This window comes from Triticum dicoccoides, chromosome 7B, assembly GCF_002162155.2.
Source record: "Triticum dicoccoides isolate Atlit2015 ecotype Zavitan chromosome 7B, WEW_v2.0, whole genome shotgun sequence".
NCBI classification, from domain to species: Eukaryota; Viridiplantae; Streptophyta; class Magnoliopsida; order Poales; family Poaceae; genus Triticum; species Triticum dicoccoides.
In genome coordinates this window covers 419,598,778-419,618,608 of record NC_041393.1, presented here as the reverse complement: position 1 = coordinate 419,618,608, position 19,831 = coordinate 419,598,778, and the positions used below count along the sequence as shown (strand labels likewise).

The 19,831-nt window shown below is 41.4% G+C and overlaps 1 protein-coding gene across 1 annotated transcript; it reads right to left on the bottom strand.

Moving 5' to 3' along the window:
• Positions 1-4,730: 4,730 nt before the first annotated feature.
• LOC119340533 (acyl transferase 7-like) lies at positions 4,731-6,200 on the bottom strand. The gene has a single exon (XM_037612455.1). It carries the CDS (start codon positions 6,131-6,133, stop codon positions 4,859-4,861), a length of 1,275 nt encoding a protein of 424 aa, XP_037468352.1. The 5' UTR covers positions 6,134-6,200; the 3' UTR covers positions 4,731-4,858.
• Between the last annotated feature and the right edge of the window lie 13,631 nt (positions 6,201-19,831).

Genomic DNA, 19,831 nt, shown 5'->3' with positions numbered 1-19,831 from the left:
TTCAAAAATCAATTACCATTCTATAGCCAGTCACAATTCTAGGTATGCCAGAAATTGATGCAATGTTAGAACCATGGAATTGTACTTTTCTTACAGAGCAGACATTTAAAATTTTCTATGTACATTTAGAACCAATAATGGGATTTTTTTTTGCGAATGAACCAAGAATGGATCTGATGATGTAGCTTGTAGCATCACTCAAAATCTATCCAAAAATGGAGGAAAAAGAATGAAGAAATGAATAATCACCTTCTGCTTGGAATGAGTTCATTTTTGTCATTAGGAATCACAGTAATACCTCCTTGCTTAGGGACACAATAAACAGGACTTACCCATCTACTATCAGATATGGGATTGATTATACCTGCTTCTAGGAGCTTTAGTATTTCAGTTCTTACCACTTCTTTCATCTTAGATTCAATCATTGTTGATGATCAATGACAGGTTTAGCATCAGGTTGCATATTAATCTTGTGCTGATAGAGAGTGGGACTAATGCCCTCAAGATCATCAAGAGTATATCCAATAGCATCATGGTGCTTCCTTAAAATTTTTAATAATATCTTTTCTTCATGTTCTGTAAGGTTGACACTAATAATAACATGATATATCTTTTCCTCATCAAGATAAGCATATTTCAAAGTGTCAGGCAATTGTTTTAATCCAAACACAAGATCACCTTTAGGTGGAGGAGGACCTCCTAGAGTTTCAATAGGCAAATTGTGTTTAAGGATAGGTTGTTGTTCAAAGAATACTTTATCTATTTCGTTTCTTTCATGTAAGTGCATATCATTTTCATGGTCAAGCAAATATTGTTCTAGTGGATCAGTAGGAGGTACGACAATAGAAGCAAGACCAATTATTTCATCCTTACTAGGAAATTCTTTATCACGAGGATGTCTACGAAACTTAAAGAAATTAAACTCATGAGACACATCACCAAAATTGACACTTACAGTTTCTTTATGGCAATCTATCTTAGCATTGATAGTGTTCAAGAAAGGTCTACCAAATATTATGGCACAAATATCATCTTCTAGAGAACCAAGAACTAGAATTTCGGTCGGGTATTTTATTTTCCCACACAAGACTTCAACATCTCTAAGAATCCCAAGTGGTGTGATGGTGTCCCTATTTACAAGTTTAATAGTGACATCAATATCCTCTTTTTTAGCAGGTGCTATATCATTCCTGATGTCATGATATAAGGTAAAAGGAATAGCACTCACGCTAGCACCCAAATCACATAAACCATGATAGCAATGATCTCCAATTTTAATTGAGACGACAGGCATGCCAACAACAAGGTTTTTTTATTTTTAGTATCAGGTTTGACAATTCTAACAACTTCATCACAGAAATAAAGAACATGCCCATCTATATTATCGACCAAGAGATCTTTATCTATAGCAATACCAGGTTCTACTTTAATTTGTTCAGAGGGTCTAGGTGTTTTGATATTACTTCCCTTAACCACGATTGAGACTTTAGCATGTTCCTTTATCCTAATAGGGAAAGGTGGTTTTTTCAATATAAGCATTAGGCACAACTGGATCAACATTGTAAATGATAGTTTCATGTTTAACTGTAACTGGTCCCTCAATCTTTTCCTTAATAGGGGGATGATATTTAAACCACTTCTTCTTAGGGAGGTCAACATGAGTAGCAAATGATTCACAAAATAGGCTACTATCTCAGAGTCAAGTCCATATTTAGTGCTAAACTTGTGAAAAGCATCGATGTTCATAAAAGATTTTACACAATCAAACTGAAGATTAATAACTGACTCTTTACCTTAGTCGAATTCCCAATCTTCGGAATTGTGTTTAATTCTTTCCAAAAGATCCCACCTGAATTCAATAGTCTTCTTCATAATAGAACCAGTACAAGAAGTATCGGGCATGGATTGATCATTACGAGAAAGTCGAGCATAAAAATTATGTATAATAATTTCTCTTGAAAGCTCATTATTGGGGTATGAATATAACATTGATTTAAGCCTCCCCCAAGCTAGAGCAGTACTTTCTCCTTCACGAAGCCAAAAATTTAATATATGATTCTGATCACGATGAAATAGATGCATAGGATAAAACTTTTGGTGAAATTCCAATTTCAATCAGTTCCAGTCCCAAGCTCCAATACCATCACATGGCCTATACATGTCAATGCTTTTCCCCCCAAAGATAAATGGAAAACCTTCTTCTTGACTTCATCTCCGGGTAAACCTGCAAGCTTAAATAATCCACAAACTTCATCCACATAAATTAGGTGCATATCAGGATGTGGTGGTCCATCTCCTGCACAACGATTAGCTAGTAGTTTCTCTATCATACCCAAAGGAATTTCATAACCAATATTTTTAGTAGGTGCAGTAGGTTGAGGGGCAACTCTTTGTGTCTCCGGTCGAGGTGAAGATACCCCGAACAAACCCCTCAAAGGATTGTTTTCCATATTAACAAGTAACAGTAAATTTCAACTTGTTATATAACTTTTCCTTACTGAATTCCACTTACCCAGAGCGCTTCAATCCCCGACAACGGCGCTAGAAAAGAGTCTTGATGACCCACAAGTATAGGGGATCAATCATAGTCCTTTCGATAAGTAAGAGTGTCGAACCCAACAAGGAGCAGAAGGAAATGACAAGCGGTTTTCAGCAAGGTAATATGAGCAAGCCCTGAAATTGTCGTAACAGGTAGTTTGATAACAAGATAATTTGTAACAAGTGACAAGTAGCAATAGTAGGAATAGGTGCAGCAAGGTATCCCAATCTTTTTTGTAGCAAAGGACGGGCCAAAATGATCTCTTATAGTAAGTAAACCGTTCTTGAGGGAGCACGGGAATTTCATCTAGGCACTTTCATCATGTTGGTTTGATTCGTATTCGCTACTTTGATAATTTGATATGTGGGTGGATCCGTGCTTGGGTGTTATTCTTACTTGAACAAGCCTCCTACTTAAGATAAAGTCTAACCATAACATTAAACATGTGGATCCAAATCAGCCCTTACGGAATAGTGCATAAAGTAGGGTTTAAGCTTCTGTCACTCTAGCAACCCATTATCTAATAACTACTCCACAATGTATTCCCTTAGGACAAAAGATGGTGAAGTGTCATGTAGTCGACGTTCACATAACACCACTAAGGGAATCACAACATACATATCATCAAAATATCGAATGAATATCAAATTCGCATGATTACTTGCAATATGACTTCTCCCATGTCCTCAAGAACAAAATTAACTACTCACACAACATATGCATGCTCAAGATCAGAGGAGAGATAAATATCATAATGGGTTTGAACATATAATCTTCCACCAAATAAACTGGCTAGCATCAACTACAAGATGTAATCAAAACTACTAGTCACCCACGGGTACCAATCTGAGGTTCCCGTACAAAGATTGAACACAAGAGATGAACTAGGATTTTGAGATGAAATGGTGTTGTTGAAGATGTTCATAAAGATTGGCCGTCCCAAGGTGAGAGGGTTGTTGGTGATGACGATAGCTTCGATTTCCCCCTCCCGGAGGGAAGTATCCCCGGGGAATCGCTCCACCGGAGAGCAAAAATGCTCCTGCCCAAGTTCCGCCTCGCGACGGCGGCGCTCCGTCCCGAAAGTTCTCTCCTTATTTTTTCTAGGTCAAATGACCTTATTTACTGGAAGATGGACACAGGAGGTGGGCCAGGTAGCCCACTACCCACCAGGGCGCGCCTGGAGGGGATGACGCGCCCTGGTGCATAGTGGGCACCCGGGTGGCCCCCTCTGGTATTTCTTTTCTATAGTATTTTTTCATATATTTTAAAATAATTCTCTGTAAAATTTGAGCTCATTTGGAGATGTGCAAAATAGGTATCTCTAACGTAATTTTTTCAGGTCCAGAATTCCAGCTGCGGACATTCTTCCTTTTTGTGTAAACCTTGCATATTATGAGTGAAAAAGCATTAGAATTACCCAACAAAGTATTATATTGAATAAAAACACTATAAATAACAATAGGGAAACATGATACAAAATGGACGTATCACAATGGCAGCCATCTCCTTCTCGTCCGACGTTAACCCATCCCAGAGAGCTTTGACAGGAGGGGATCCATGGTGAGAGTGGTGCGGAGAGGGATCGGAGGTGGATGACTGCGGCTATGGCTAGGGCATCAGTTTTGTTAGCAATAGTGAGCGGCAGAGGGACGGATGGGTGGCGTGGGAGGAGATGCCTCGGCAACCGCATGCCATCAATGTGAGCGACAAATGGGCAGACGGGCGGCCGTCGTGTCATTTGAACGTGCGGCGGTCGCCTGCACCAAGAAGCGGCATGGGCGGCGCTCTCTCGGCCGGCGCGCAGCTTCAATGCCGGCGCCAGTGAGCGGTAGCGTCCGCTCTGGCTGGGCATGAATGCATGCGCTGACGCTCTAGGGCGGCGCTGACCGAAAACGCACGGGAGGGGGGTTAATGGGCCAGGACGGTCAGAAGCGGGCGTGAGATCGGTCCGTACTCCTGCAAAGCCCTCCACGTTTGTCTCCGATTTGTTGGAGAAATCGCGTCTAGACCGCTCCGTGGACTGATACAGACCCCCTTTTAATGGCTTCCGCTGTTTGGACAGCGCGGTCCGAACGCATGCGAGAGGTTTGCGGGTCGGTGTTGGATTGGCTAAACACAGGTTCAATTTTTATGGAGTATTATTCTTATCCCGAGAGGAAAAAAGATAAAGTATTATTCTTATTATACGACCATACAATGGAGATACAACGTGTTGGCTCCCGAGAGAAAAAAAATGTGAAAAATGTGTTCCCTGAACTGCGCAGTCTCACATTAATGGACGGACATGTCCAGGAAATGGGAACCATCAATGCGTTGCATCTAGGCGAACTTGGCGAGCTCGACGGCGAACGCGGCCGCATGAGGCTCCTCGACGCAGCGGAGCACCACCCGGATGCCCCCACGCCTGGGTGCCGGCGGCCTGACGTAGTTGAGCGCCGCGACGAAGTTGACGTGGTCGTTGAGCGGGAACACGTACCCAGGCGCACCGAAGCCGTAGTCCACCTCGTCGAAGCCGAGACGGCTCCAGTCCGACAACGTCACTGTGCTGTAGTCGAGCGGCGGCACGTCGTACTGCTCGACGCCGCGCATCCAGCCGGCGAACCGAGCGGGAACCGCCTCCTTCGCCTCCCGTACCGCGCCGACCACCTCCGCCAGCGCCGCCTCCCGGACAGCCTTGCCTGTCCTAGTGACGCACGCCAGGAATACGCAGTTGCCGTAGTAGCCCTCCACGGTCGGCAGCACGCCGCGGAGAAGGTGCCGCGTGCTGGCGGCGAAGGCCATCCGGACCTCGACGTCCTCAGGGAGCGCCGACGCCAGCGCCAGCGCGCGGCACTTGAACACCACGGCCGTCACCGCGTCAAAGGTGGAGCACACCTCCCCCGTCGATGTCGCGGCAGCCTGCTTGAACTCGTCCTTCACGCGCGCGATGCTCTCCGCCGAGATGTCGACCACCTGGGTCACCAGCCTGAACTCCGTGAGCTGCCCCGGCAGCGGGCTTGGAGGGTCTGGGATCGCGTCGCGGTCCCACACCGGAGCCACTGACGGCGCCTTGAGGCCCCGCGCTAGCTCCCCCACCGCCGTAAGGAACTGCGCAGCCCCATGTCCGTCGAAAACCGCGTGGCTGAAGCGGATCCCGACGGCGAACCCACCGCAGGTGAACCTCGTCGCCTGGGCCATGAGGATGAGGTCGTTGAGCTTCTCGCCGGGGGGAGGGCGAGGGAGGAGGAGCTCTCCTGGGATGAGCAGCGGGCAGCAGTCGAGGCCGTCGACGTCAGCGAGCGTGCAGCTCGCGGCGGCTTCCACAAACCAGATGCCCTCCCCGGTGCAGTCCACCGCGAGGCCGCTCGAGGCGATGCGGCCGGCCACTGGATAGTAGGGTACAAGCGCCCTCGCGAACCCGTTGCGCATTGCGGCCACGGCCGCGACGGTGCCCTGGTCGATTGAGGGCGGGGGAAAGACCTGCATAAGGTTCACAAAGCCGGAGCCGGCGACGGTCTTGTCAATGGAGGAGAGCGGGAGGGTGCCGCAGGGGGTAGGCCCCGCCGGCGGGATGAGCGCCGGCGGCGACTTGGTAACGGTGGGCGTGCTGGCCATAGGGAACTGACTCAAACTGAGCAATGAGCCAATGAGGCAAAGCGTCGTTCGTTGGCGGCGATGGGGAGGCAGTTTTTTCTTTATTTTTGCGGCAAGGCAATCGGATACAGAGAGATTTCTTCCCTGTCGGACTACTACTCTGCCTCTTTGGATTTACAGAACAGTAACTTGACAAGAGTGCGCGTGCCAGTCCGGCAAAAGGTCGTTGTTGGCGGCCGCGGCGAGGAAAGCGGAGACTCAGAGATCTGTATCCTCTGTGGGATGAACAGTACGAAAAATAATAAAATAATTACATAAATTATGATCTTTTCAACAAACATCGTTGAATATTTCACCCGTGTGTAAAATTTCATAATATAAGGACATTCATGGAGATCTGGAGAAAAACAAAAAGGTGCTCGAGAGTATCTCCAAAACTAACATTCTTTTAGTATTGATTTCTTTTTTTCGTCCGTATTGTTTCATCATGAAACTTGCACGTATGTGAAACATTCAACAATGTTTGCCATTTTATTGTTCATCTGGGTGTTGCATTGAATTTTCAGAAGTGTACTCCCTCGTATATTTGAATGGAGGGAGTTTCATTGTTTGGCTACTTATCATTAAACCCCTCGTATTTTGTGTCAAATTTTAATCATAATTATAACTAACAAATATAATATATGTCATAGAAAATATACTGTCAGAAACATTTTTCGAATACAAATCCAGTAATAGACACTGCGGTTGTCTAGGGCACATCTTGCACATTTAAGTGACTCAATCAAGTATAAAAAAGTAAAGGAAAAGAAAACAAAAGATATTCATATGAATCTTCGTGTAAGATCAATGACATAGGACTTAGATGTGCAATACTTATGGCACATCTAGATGTGCTTTAGCAAAACTGATAGACATTTTGAAGCATATTCCTCGTATTTTGGTTAGTCATATATATGGTTAAATTCTATATAGTAATACGATGAGGCCCAATAAACCTCGACAGAAGAGCTACCACTGACTAAAACATTAATCCTCACCTTTCAGCCTCATGGATCCTATTTGTAGTGATGTGCGAACCTCGAAAGGTCATTCTGGTTGGCTTGCAGACTTTTTTCTTTCTTTCGAGAGCCTTAATTTTTTTGGGTTAGCAGTTAACTCTGACCGTATAGGTTTTATTTCTTTTCGTGTGGCGAAGTACTAGAGTTTGCTAGTGGCTTTGAGCGGTTAGCCTTGCCTATATAGGCTTTCATTCATCGTAGCGAAGTATTAGATTCTTGCGAGTCTTTCTTAGTATCATTTGTGCTATATGGGAGCAACCTCAAATGTGTGTAAACTGAGGATTCGAACCTCCAAGGTACCTTTCGAGCCATGGATCCTTGGGTGAGGCACTCGAAAGTCCCAAGACTTTTGAACCGAGATCTCATTCGGGTAGGACTAGTAGTTCCCCATTGATACTTTCACTTGTGACATCAAGGACCCATGCTCCAAGGAGCAACGCTAGGCTTACATGCATTTTTTACAGATGAAAACTTACGGACAAAGGTGCCATCATTACATTGGGGAGGAGGGATGAATTAGAGGCCCCCGCGTCTGTCTGTAGGGCAGTTTTCTGTAAGTGTTGTCCATAGGTGGAGTAATTTTGTGCCCCAAAGCATTCTAGAGCATGTTGGATCCTTGAACGGGAAACACAAGGCCTTGGACGCTTTTGAAGGGAAATCATTAGGTGCTGCCGGCTCTTACGTGATACCATGATACGGGCTCCTGGGACATTGTATCTCAGATCTGATGGTCCGCAGGAGTTGTTGAATATTTTGCAAAAAAACATCTGAGAGTCTCAAAATTACTCTTTTGAAGGCACCGCGGTTCGACGATGCATAATAATGTCGTTGTTGGCTGGTTCTAGGCATGTTCTAATTGTATTTTTGTTTAGAGTTTTCCTGCCCGGATAATAACTGGGTTGATAGCCTCAGGCTGCATGGGAGAATTGAGTGTAAACTTGGATGAATGGTTCATAAAGAGACACGAAAAGAAATGTATTAGTAGCATGAGTTCTAACTAGCAAAAGAATCTGTGTGTTGCAACGGGAGAAAAAATACCACAGGCCCCTAACTCAATAACCATAACTTAAGACCCCCAATAGGTTTATGTCCTTTATTTCAGCACATGGAATCCCATATGTATATACGTTTATCCTCCTTCCCACCCTCGCCGACAGTAGCCATAGTGCTCATACGGTAACAACGTGTTTCAATGTGGTCAATCCTAAGGTCTCTCTCTCGACATAAGTTGAGTAATCTTCTTTTTTCTATGATGTTTTGATGAGGCGTGCATGTGTGGTTATACAATGGCGGAGCCAGGATTGGAGCAAGCCCCGGTCCTAAAAAAAATTCACCGCGAGGGAAAAACTTAACGTCCATAAGGCTTTTAGCTACCTCACAAGATACCCCATACGGAATATGTCTCAATTGAAAGAAAAAATTAGAATTTAAACTCAATACTTAACGATAAAATAACATAGATAAAAATATGACAAAAACTATAAAGAACAGTACATGACAAAAGAAGAGTACCAAATCATTGGTTTGCTTCATCAATGTCTCGCATAACCTTATGAGCAATGGACGAAGAGCCAACACCTTCAAGACATCAGAATAAAAAAATCTCTTCATCTTCTTTTTCTACATTATGAAATAAAATTGTCAATTCCATCAATTTGAGTCAACATTACCCTCGATATATGACTAGATACATACACACACAAACACATTATTTTTCTGTTCAAAGCAATTTATACACTGATGCACACAAGTATAACACGGTACAAGTGGAATTGTGGAAAGCATGGAGGAGACAATAGGAAAAGCACCAAAAAGAAAATTAAGAAAAGACAATGTTCAGCAGCCGGCAGTGAACGCCCAGCAGGGGGTGGTGCACCAGACATGATTGCGGCAATCGGGAACCCGGAGGAGGGGGTTGGGGGTGAAGGCGACGCCATGGCGGACGGCAGCGCAAGCGCTGGAGTCTGGAGATCGATTTCGGTGGCGGGCACGCGAGGGTTGCGTATCCTTTTGTTTTAGCAATAGTGGTGCGTCTCCTGAGTCCTGTGCCTCGTGGCTCGTGGTAGGCTGCTCGTGCGTACCAGATCGTGGGTTGGTTGCCTCGTGGGTATGGCTGCTCATGCTTCTGTAAGTGATGTCGCTTGAACTACGTCGGTATTTCCCCAAAGAGGAAGGGATGATGCAGCACATCTATGGTAGGTATTTCCCTCAGTTATGAAACCAAGGTTATCGAACCAGTAGGAGAACGAAGCAACACTATGTAAACGGTACCTGCACACAAAGAACACATACTTGCAACCTGACGTGAAAAAGGGGTTGTCAATCCCTTTCGGGTAACGGTGCCAGAAATTGTCAAGTTGTCGGGATAAAAATTGTGGTAGATTGATATATGCAAATAATGGCAAATAGAACTCAACGAGGTATTTTTGGGTTTTTGATAATATAGATCTGAAAATAAAAGATGCAAATATAAAAAAGCAAATAGCAATATAAATTTGTAAATATATGATGGGAAAATACACACGGGGGCCATAGATTTCACTAGTGGTTTCTCTCAAGAAATAGCGCACGATGGGTAAACAAATTACTGTTGGGCAATTGATAGAACATCGAATAATTATGACGATATCCATGCAATGATCATCATATAGGCATTACGTCCAAGATTAGTAGACCGACTCCTGCCTGCATCTACTATAATTACTCCCCACATCGACCGCTATCCAGCATGCATCTAGTGTATTAAGTTCATGGAGAAACAGAGTAATGCAATAAGAACAATGACATGATGTAGACGAGATCTATTCATGTAGGAATAGCCCCCATCTTGTTATCCTTAATAGCAATGATACATGTGGGTCTTCCTACCCCTTCTGTCACTGGGAAAGAACACCACACGATCGAACCCATCACAAAGTACATCTTCCCATGGCAAGAAAAATCGATCTAGTCGGCCTAACTAAACTGAAGATTCGAAGAAGAAATACGAGGCTATAAGTAATCATGTATATAGGAGATCAAAAACTCAAATAACTTTCATGGATATATGGATCTAATCATAAACTCAAAGTTCATCGAATCCCAACAAACACACCGCAAAAAGGATTACATAAAATAGATCTCCAAGAGACCATTGTATTGAGAATCAAAAAAAGAGAAGAAGCCATCTAGCTACTGACTACAGACCCGTAGGTCTTTGATGAACTAATCACGCATCATTGGAGAGGCACCAATGTGGATGATGAACCCCTCCGTGATGGTGTCTAGATTGGATCTCGTGGTTCTTGAACTTGTGGTGGTTGGAATTGTGTTTTGTCGACTCCCCTAGGGTTTTTGGAATATTGGGGTATTTATAGAGCGAAGAGGCGGTGCAGGAGGCCACTGAGGTGGGCACAACCCACCAGGGTGCGCCTGGGCGCGCCCTGGGGGGTTGTGCTCCCCTCGAGCCACCCCTCTGGTACTTCTTTGGCCCATCTTGTGTCTTCTGGTCCAGAAAAATTCTCCAAAAAGTTTTGCTGCATTTGGACTTTGTTTGGTAATGATATTCCACGAAGTAAAAACAAGCAAAAAATAGTAACTGGCACTGGGCACTATGTCAATAGGTTAGTCCCAAAAAATGATATGAAGTTGCTATAAAATGATTGTAAAACATCCAAGAATGATAATATAACAGCATGGAACAATCAAAAATTATAGATACATTCGATACGTATCAGCATCCCCAAGCTTAATTCCTGCTCATCCTCGAGTAGGTAAATGATAAAAACATAATTTTTGATGTGGAATGCTGCCTAACATGTTCATCACATATTCTTTTCTTTAGTAGCATGGACTATATGATTCAAATCAATAGTCTAGTTTTGACATGAAGATTTAAATACTCAAGCATATCAACAAGAAACCATGTCTTTCAAAATATCAACAATAAAGCAAGTTATCCCTAGCCCATCATGCTCAATCATTGATCCATTCATGAAACAGGCTCGCATATTAGCTACATCCAATGCTCAAGTACGATCATAGTGCCCCTTAGTTGGTGCTTATAAGAGAAGATGGAGATGCAAACAAAAATAAAAATTGCATAAAGTAAATAGATTGGCCCTTCGCAGAGGGAGTAGGGATGTGTAGAGGTGGCAGAGCTCAAAGCTTAAATTGAGAGATATTTTTTTTGAGAGGCATAGTTTTCCCATCAACGAAAACGACCGAGTAATTCCCAACACTTTCCATGCTAGATATATCATAGGCGGTTCCCAAATAGAAAATAAAGTTTATTCCTTTTTCCACCATTCTTTCACAATCCATGGCTAGCCGTATCCACGGGTGCATTCCATACCAACGCTTTCCAAGGAATTTATTATTTGACAACATAAAGTAAATTTCTTTTTCATTTCGGGACTGGGCATCCCTATTACTGTCGTACTCTTGTGCAATGACAAGAAATAAACACTCATCTTGAGAATAACACATCTAGCATGGAAAATATTGGCCACCCTCTGCCGCTTCATGAGCGGTACGAGCACAAAAAAAGGAAATTTATTTTGAAACTAGAGATGGCACATACAAATTTTCTTAGAACAGCACGAAAATACCGCATATAGGTAGGTATGGTGGACTCATATGGCAAAACTGGTTTTAAGGATTTTGGATGCACAAGTAGTACCTCTACTTAGTACAAGTGGAGGCTAGCAACCAACCAAGAAATGAAAAATCTCATAAGCGAGAATTAAGCATAACTAACACCAAATAATGCACCACAAGTAGGATTTAATTTGATTGCATGACTATTGACTTTCGTGCTTGCATAGGGAATCACAAACCTTAACACCAATATTCTTAGTAAAGCATAATTACTCACCAACATGACTGACATATCACTATCATCATATCTCAAAACTATTACAAAGAATCAAGTTTATTTTGTCCAATGATCTTCATGAAAGTTTTTATTATATCCCTCTTGAATATCTATCACTTTGGGACTAGTTTTACATATTGCAATTGCTTTTGACAAGCTCAAACAAATCTATGTGAAGAATATGAGCATAAATTGTTTTTCGTCTCTCAAAATAATATAAGTGAAGCATGAGAGAATTTCTTCAAAATTACTAAAACTTACATAAATCTAAGTGAAGCATGAAAGAATTTCTTCAAAAATATTAAAGCACACTATGCTCAAAAAGATATAAGTGAAGCACTAGAGCAATTCCATAGCTCAGAAAAATTAAGTGAGGCATAAAGAGCAATTCTAATAAATCGTAGCATAATTTTGGCTCTCTCAAATAGGTGTTTCCAGAAAGGATACTTGTGAAAAACTAAAAAACAAAGCAAGCAAAGACTCATATAATACAAGAAGCTCCAAGCAAAACTCATGATATGCGATGAATAAAAATATAGCTCCAAGTAAAATACCGATGGTCGTTAGAAGAAAGAGGGGATGCCACTCGGGGCATCCCCAAGCTTAGTTGCTTGTTTCTCCTTGAATATTATCTTGGGGTGCCATGGTGCATCCCCAAGCTTAGGCTCTTGCTACTCCTTATTCCTCCATCCATCGTCATCTCACCCAAAACATGAAAACTTTAATCACACAAAACTTAACAAAACCTTCGTGAGATCCGTTAGTCTAAGAAAGCAAATCACTACTCTAAGTATTGTTGCAGACCCATTAATATTTTATTATTGCATTATACCTACTGTATTATAACTTTACCATGGGTTATAACCCCTGATTCATCAAAATAAGCACAAATGCAACGAAAACAGAATCTGTCAAAAACAAAATAGTCTGTAGTTACCAGGAAACTTCGTATACTTCTGTAACTCCAAAAATTCTAAAAAATTAGGACAACATGGGAAATTTATATATAAATCGTGTGTAAAGAAGTTAGAGCAAAATCATGTTTCTATGATTTATGAAAGTTATTTTACTGGACACGAAAGTTTCTTTTTTTCAACAAGATCAAATCAACCATCACCCATAATGATCCCAAAGGCTTAGCTTGGCACAAAAACTAATTAAATCATTAAAACACATCTAATAAGAGGCATATTTGTATATTTATTGCAAAACATCAAGAAAACCAAAAGGCAAAAAAGATAAAGATTGGGTTGTCTCCCAACAAGCGCTATAGTTTTACGCCCTTAGCTAGGCATAATTCATAGAGTCAAGCATTGCCATCTTTAGTTTTTGATTCATAGGATGCCCTCATGATTGATTCATATGGTGGCTTAATTCTTGTTCTAGGGAAGTATTCCATACCCTTTCTTAGTGGAAATTAGAGTTTAATATTGCCTTCTTTCATATCAATCACGACACCTATAGTCTGTAAAAACAGTCTACCAAGTATAATTGGACAAGACAAATTGAAATCAATATCCAGAACAATAAAATATATGGGCACATAATTCCTATTTGCAACAATAAGAACATCGTTAATTCTTCCCATAGGCTTTTTAATAGTAGAATCCGCCAAGTGCATATTAAGAGAACATTCTTAGATATCGGTAAGGCCAAGCACATCACATAAATATTTCGGAATTGTGGAAACACTAGCACCCAAATCACATAAAGCAAAACAATCATAATTTTTAATCTTGACTTTAATGGTAGGTTCCCATTCATCATGTAATTTTCTAGGAATTGAAACTTCTAGTTCCAACTTTTCTTCTAAAGCTTTCATCATGGCATCAACAATATGTTTAGTAAAAGCTTTATTTTGTTCATAGGCATGAGGTGAATTTATCATGGATTGCAACAAAGAAATACATTCAATCAAAGAGCAACTATCATAATTAAAGTCTTTGTTATCCAAAAGAGTGGGCACATCACTAGTTAAAGTTTTGACCTCTCGAAACCCACTTTTATCGATCTTTTCATCAAGATTTTCACCCTCCAAATTATCGACATGCCTTCTAGTTAAAGTTGACTATTCTCCAGTCCCTTTATCAACAATTTTAATTTTACTAAACAAGGAATCAATAGAAGAAACACCAATTACTTTAAGCTCTTCATCATTATTATGAAAGCAATCACTAGAAAACGCTCTTTCTAAAAATTCTCTTTTAGCTCTTAGCATAGCGGTTCCTTTCTTAGTTTAATCCATAAAAACATATAGAACCTTAATTGATTCATAAAACTTGGGTACAATTTTTTTTAACTTTTCTACATCATGAGAAATTATATCAATACTTCTAGACATATCATCAATCTTATTCAACTTTTCCTCTATCGTAGTATTGAAAACCTTTTGAGTATTGATAAATTCTTTAACATTATCAAGATCAGAGGGGTTCCTCTTATTATTGTAAGAAGAATTACCATAGGGATTACCATAATTATTATAGGAATTTCCGGGAAAAGGCCTAGGATTAAAATTACCTCTATAAGCATTGTTCTTAAAATTATTTCGCGAGATAAAATTCACATCTACGACATAACTACTTTGTTCAGTCAAAGTACACAAAGGCACATCATTAAGATCAATAGGCGCACTTTTAATAGCAACCATTCTCATAAGAGCATCAACTTTTTCACTCAAAGAATTAATTTCTTCAACCGAATTAACTTTTTTACTAGTAGGCGCACTTTCGTTATGCCATTGTGAATAATTTGCCATGATATTATCTAGCAATTTAGTAGCTTCACCCAAAGTAATTTCCGTAAAATTGCCACCCGCGGTGGAATCTAAAAGATTTCTAGAAACAAAATTCAATTCTGCATATTTTTTTGTATGATCATCCAAAGATTTAAACCATGAGTAGGACAATTTCTTAGCGTCAATTTCATTCTTTCCCAAGATTGTGCAACATATTCATGCTCCCGTTGCTTAAAATTCATGATTTGAGTTCAAAGGGAAATAATTTTCGCGGGCGAAAAATACTTGGTAATAAAAGCATCTTTGCACTTATCCCATGAATCGATATTATTGCGAGGCAAAGAAGAAAATCAATTTTTTATGCGATCCCTCAAAGAGAAAGGAAATAATTTCAACTTCACAATTTCATTGTCCACATCTTTTTTCTTTTGCATATCACACAATTCTATGAATGTGTTTAGATGGGACATGACATCCTCATTAGGAGTACCGGAGAATTGATCTTTCATAACAAGATTCAACAAAGCGGCATTAATATCACAAAATTCCGCAAAAGTGGCGGGAGGAGCAATCAACGTGCTAATAAAATCATTGTCATTGGTATTGGAAAAATCACACAACTTCATGTTTTCTTGAGTCATCATGACTACGCAAGCAAGATTGCAAACAAATCAGACCAGAAAAGCCGAACGAAAAAGAAGTCGAATAAAACGGCATTTTTGTGTGAAATGGGGAAGATGAAAATGAGAGGCAAATGGAAAATAATGTAAATTGCAAGGAGATGAGACCTGTGATTAGGAACCTGATATATGTTGATGATGTCCCCCCGGCAACGACGCGAGAAATTCCTTCTGACGTTGCTTGAACTACGTCGGTATTTCCCCAAAGAGGAAGGGATGATGCAGCACATTTACAGTAGGTATTTCCCTTAGTTATGAGACCAAGGTTATCGAACCAGTTGGAGAACCAAGCAACACTATGTAAACCCTACCTCCACACAAAGAACAAATACTTGCAACCCGACGTGAAAAGGGGTTGTCAATCCCTTTCGGGTAATGGTGCCAGAAATTGTCAAGTTGACGGATTAAAAATTGTGGTAGATTGATAGATGCAAATAATGGCAAATAAAACTCAGCGAGGTATTTTTGGGTTTTTGATAATATAGATCTAAAAAATGCAAATAAAGAAAAAGGCAAATAGCAATATAGATCTGCAAATATATGATGGGAAAATAGACCCGAGGGCCCTAGATTTCACTAGTGGCTTCTCTCAAGAAATAGCACACGGTGGGTAAACAAATTACTGTTGGGTAATTGATAGAACATCGAATAATTATGACGATATCTAGGCAATGATCATTATATAGGCATCACATACAAGATTCGTAGACCGACTCCTGCCTGCATCTACTACTATTACTCCACACATCGATCGCAATCCGGCATGCATCTAGTGTATTAAGTTCATGGAGAAACAGAGTAATGCAATAAGAAAGATGACATAATGTAGATGATATCTATTCATGTAGGAATAGACCCCATCTTGTTCTCCTTAATAGGAACGATACATGCATGTCCTGCTGCCCCTTCTGTCATTGGGAAAGAACGCCGCACGATTGAACCCATCACAAAGCACCTCTTCCCATGGCAAGAAAAATCGATCTAGTCGGCCGAACTAAACCAAAGATTCGGAGAAGAAATACGAGGCTATTAGTAATCATGCATATAAGAGATCAGAAACTCAAATAACTTTGATGGATATATAGATCTAATCATAAACTAGAAGTTCATCGGATCCCAACAAACACATCGCAAAAAGAGTTACATAAAATAGATCTCCAAGAGACCATTGTATTGAGAATCAGAAAGAGAGAAGAAGCCATCTAGCTACTAACTACGGACCCGCAGGTCTTTGATGAACTACTCACGCATCATCGGAGAGGCACCAATGAAGATGATGAACCCCTCTGTGATGGTGTCTAGATTGGATCTCTAGGTTCTGGAACTTGCGGCGGCTGGAATTGTGTTTTGTCGACTCCCCTAGGGTTTTTGGAATATTGGGGTATTTATAGAGCGAAGTGGTTGTGCGGGAGGTGGGCACAACCCAGCAGGGCGCGCCTGGGCTCCTGGGCGCGCCCTTGGGGGTTGTGCTCCCATCGGGCCACCCCTTTGGTACTTTTTTGGCCCATCTTGTTTCTTCTGGTTCAGAAAAATTCTTCAAAAAGTTTCGCTGCATTTGGACTACATTTGGTACCGATATTCTGCGAAGTAAAAACAAGCAAAAAACAATAACTGGTAGTGGGAACTATGTCAATAGGTTAGTCCAAAAAAAATGATATAAATTTGCTATAAAATGATTGTAAAACATCCAAGAACGATAATATAACAGCATGGTACAATAAAAAATTATAGATACATTGGAGACGTACTAGTAAGACAGCCGAGCATGGCTTTGGGCCTCTTCTTTTTCTTTGGGTTGCACCCAGACGTGCATAAACACATATATATTTATAGCCTGTTAAAGTTTCCACGCCCCGGGCCTGGGCCCTGGGTGCCCGCGGCCCATCTCCGCCCTTGTCGTTATAGATGGTTTCTTTTGTCTCCAATCTGGTTTTGCGTAGGTGTTTATTTCAAATCCAGATCGCCACTAGTATGAAAGAAACATGGATCATGCACTATTGATTATGGTTGCACTTAAATAACATTTTAAAAATAGTTAATAGTTAAAATAAGATCATATTCAGATTCTAATCAAATCCTATATATAACAAGTTAAATTTGAGTTACAATTTAAAATATAAGGATATTTTTGACAAGTGAAATCTAACTAATTGGATTACATTTAATTAACAGAAACATCAGGTGTTTTAATGCAAAAGCGAAAATCTAAATTAAACTAGACTACAGGTTCATTCATAGAAATAGCAAGTGGTTTTGTACAAAAGTGAAAATCTACCTTAAAGTTGTATTGTGGTTTGATTTTCTGAAAAGGCGAGGGCTTTGAGGGAGTCCTGGATTAAGGGGTATCCGGACAGCCGGACTGTATACATCATCCGGACTGTTGAGCGTGAAGATACTAGACTCAAGACTTCGGCTCGTGTCTGGATGGGACTCTCCTTTGCGTGGAAGACAAGCTTGGCGATCCGGATATTGTGTTTCCTTCCTTGTAACCGACGCCATGTAAACCCTAGACCCCTCCGGTGTCTATATAAATCGGAGAGGTTGGTCCTTAGAAGGCCGATCATAATTACAATCATACCATCATAGGCTAGCTCTTAGGGTTTAGCCTCTACGATCTCGTGTTAGATCTACTCTTATACTACTCAAAATAATATAAGTGAAAAACAAGCAAAAAACAATAACTGGTAGTGGGAACTATGTCAATAGGTTAGTCCCAAAAAATGATATAAATTTGCTATAAAATGATTGTAAAACATCCAAGAACGATAATATAACAGCATGGTACAATAAAAAATTATAGATACATTGGAGACGTACTAGTAAGACAGCCGAGCATGGCTTTGGGCCTCTTCTTTTTCTTTGGGTTGCACCCAGACGTGCATAAACACATATATATTTATAGCCTGTTAAAGTTTCCACGCCCCGGGCCTGGGCCCTGGGTGCCCGCGGCCCATCTCCGCCCTTGTCGTTATAGATGGTTTCTTTTGTCTCCAATCTGGTTTTGCGTAGGTGTTTATTTCAAATCCAGATCGCCACTAGTATGAAAGAAACATGGATCATGCACTATTGATTATGGTTGCACTTAAATAACATTTTAAAAATAGTTAATAGTTAAAATAAGATCATATTCAGATTCTAATCAAATCCTATATATAACAAGTTAAATTTGAGTTACAATTTAAAATATAAGGATATTTTTGACAAGTGAAATCTAACTAATTGGATTACATTTAATTAACAGAAACATCAGGTGTTTTAATGCAAAAGCGAAAATCTAAATTAAACTAGACTACAGGTTCATTCATAGAAATAGCAAGTGGTTTTGTACAAAAGCGAAAATCTACCTTAAAGTTGTATTGCGGTTTGATTTTCTAAAAAGGCGAGGGCTTTGAGGGAGTCCTGGATTAAGGGGTATCCGGACAGCCGGACTGTATACATCGTTCGGACTGTTGAAGCATGAAGATACTAGACTCAAGACTTCGGCCCGTGTCCGGATGGGACTCTCCTTTGCGTGGAAGACAAGCTTGGCGATCCGGATATTGTGTTTCCTTCCTTGTAACCGACTCCATGTAAACCCTAGCCCCCTCCGGTGTCTATATAAACCGGAGAGGTTAGTCCTTAGAAGGCCGATCACAATTACAATCATACCATCATAGGCTAGCTCTTAGGGTTTAGCCTCTTCAATATTAATCAAGCAGGAAGTAGGGTTTTACCTCCATCGAGAGAGCCCGAACCTGGGTAAACAATGTGTCCCTTGCTTCCTGTTACCATCAGCCAAAGACACACAGATCGGGACCCCCTACCCGAGATCCGTCGGTTTTGACACCGACATTGGTGCTTTCATTGAGAGTTCCTCTATGTCGTCTCTACAGGGCTTGATGGCGCCTTCAATCGTGAACAACACGGTCCAGGGGGAGACTTTTCTCCCCGGGTAGATCTTCGTGTTTGGCGGCTTCGCACTATGGGCCAATTCGCTTGGCCATCTGGAGCAGATCGATAGCCATGCCCCCGGCCACCAGGTCAGGTTCGGAAACTTGAACTACACAGCGGATATTCGCGGAGACTTGATCTTCGACGGATTTGGGCCTGCGCCAGGAGCACCAAACAGTCACGACGAGCATGGCTTAGACCTGTTGTGGGACAAAGCTCGGGATATCACCCCTGCAGTAGCCTCGGATCTAAATTCGGAGCAAGTTGGGTTGCCTAAGGACGGAGGGGTGGACCCCGCCTTGCAGACCACACACTCATCGGCCGTGGAGTCGAACACAGGTCTCACCTCTGTGAAGCCTGTAACCCCGGGCCCCCGGACTCGTATCCGGTTGTTGGTTCCGGTCCGCACACCCTCGAGCCAGCCGAGCCTGGTTGGACATCTTCCAGCACTCGCCC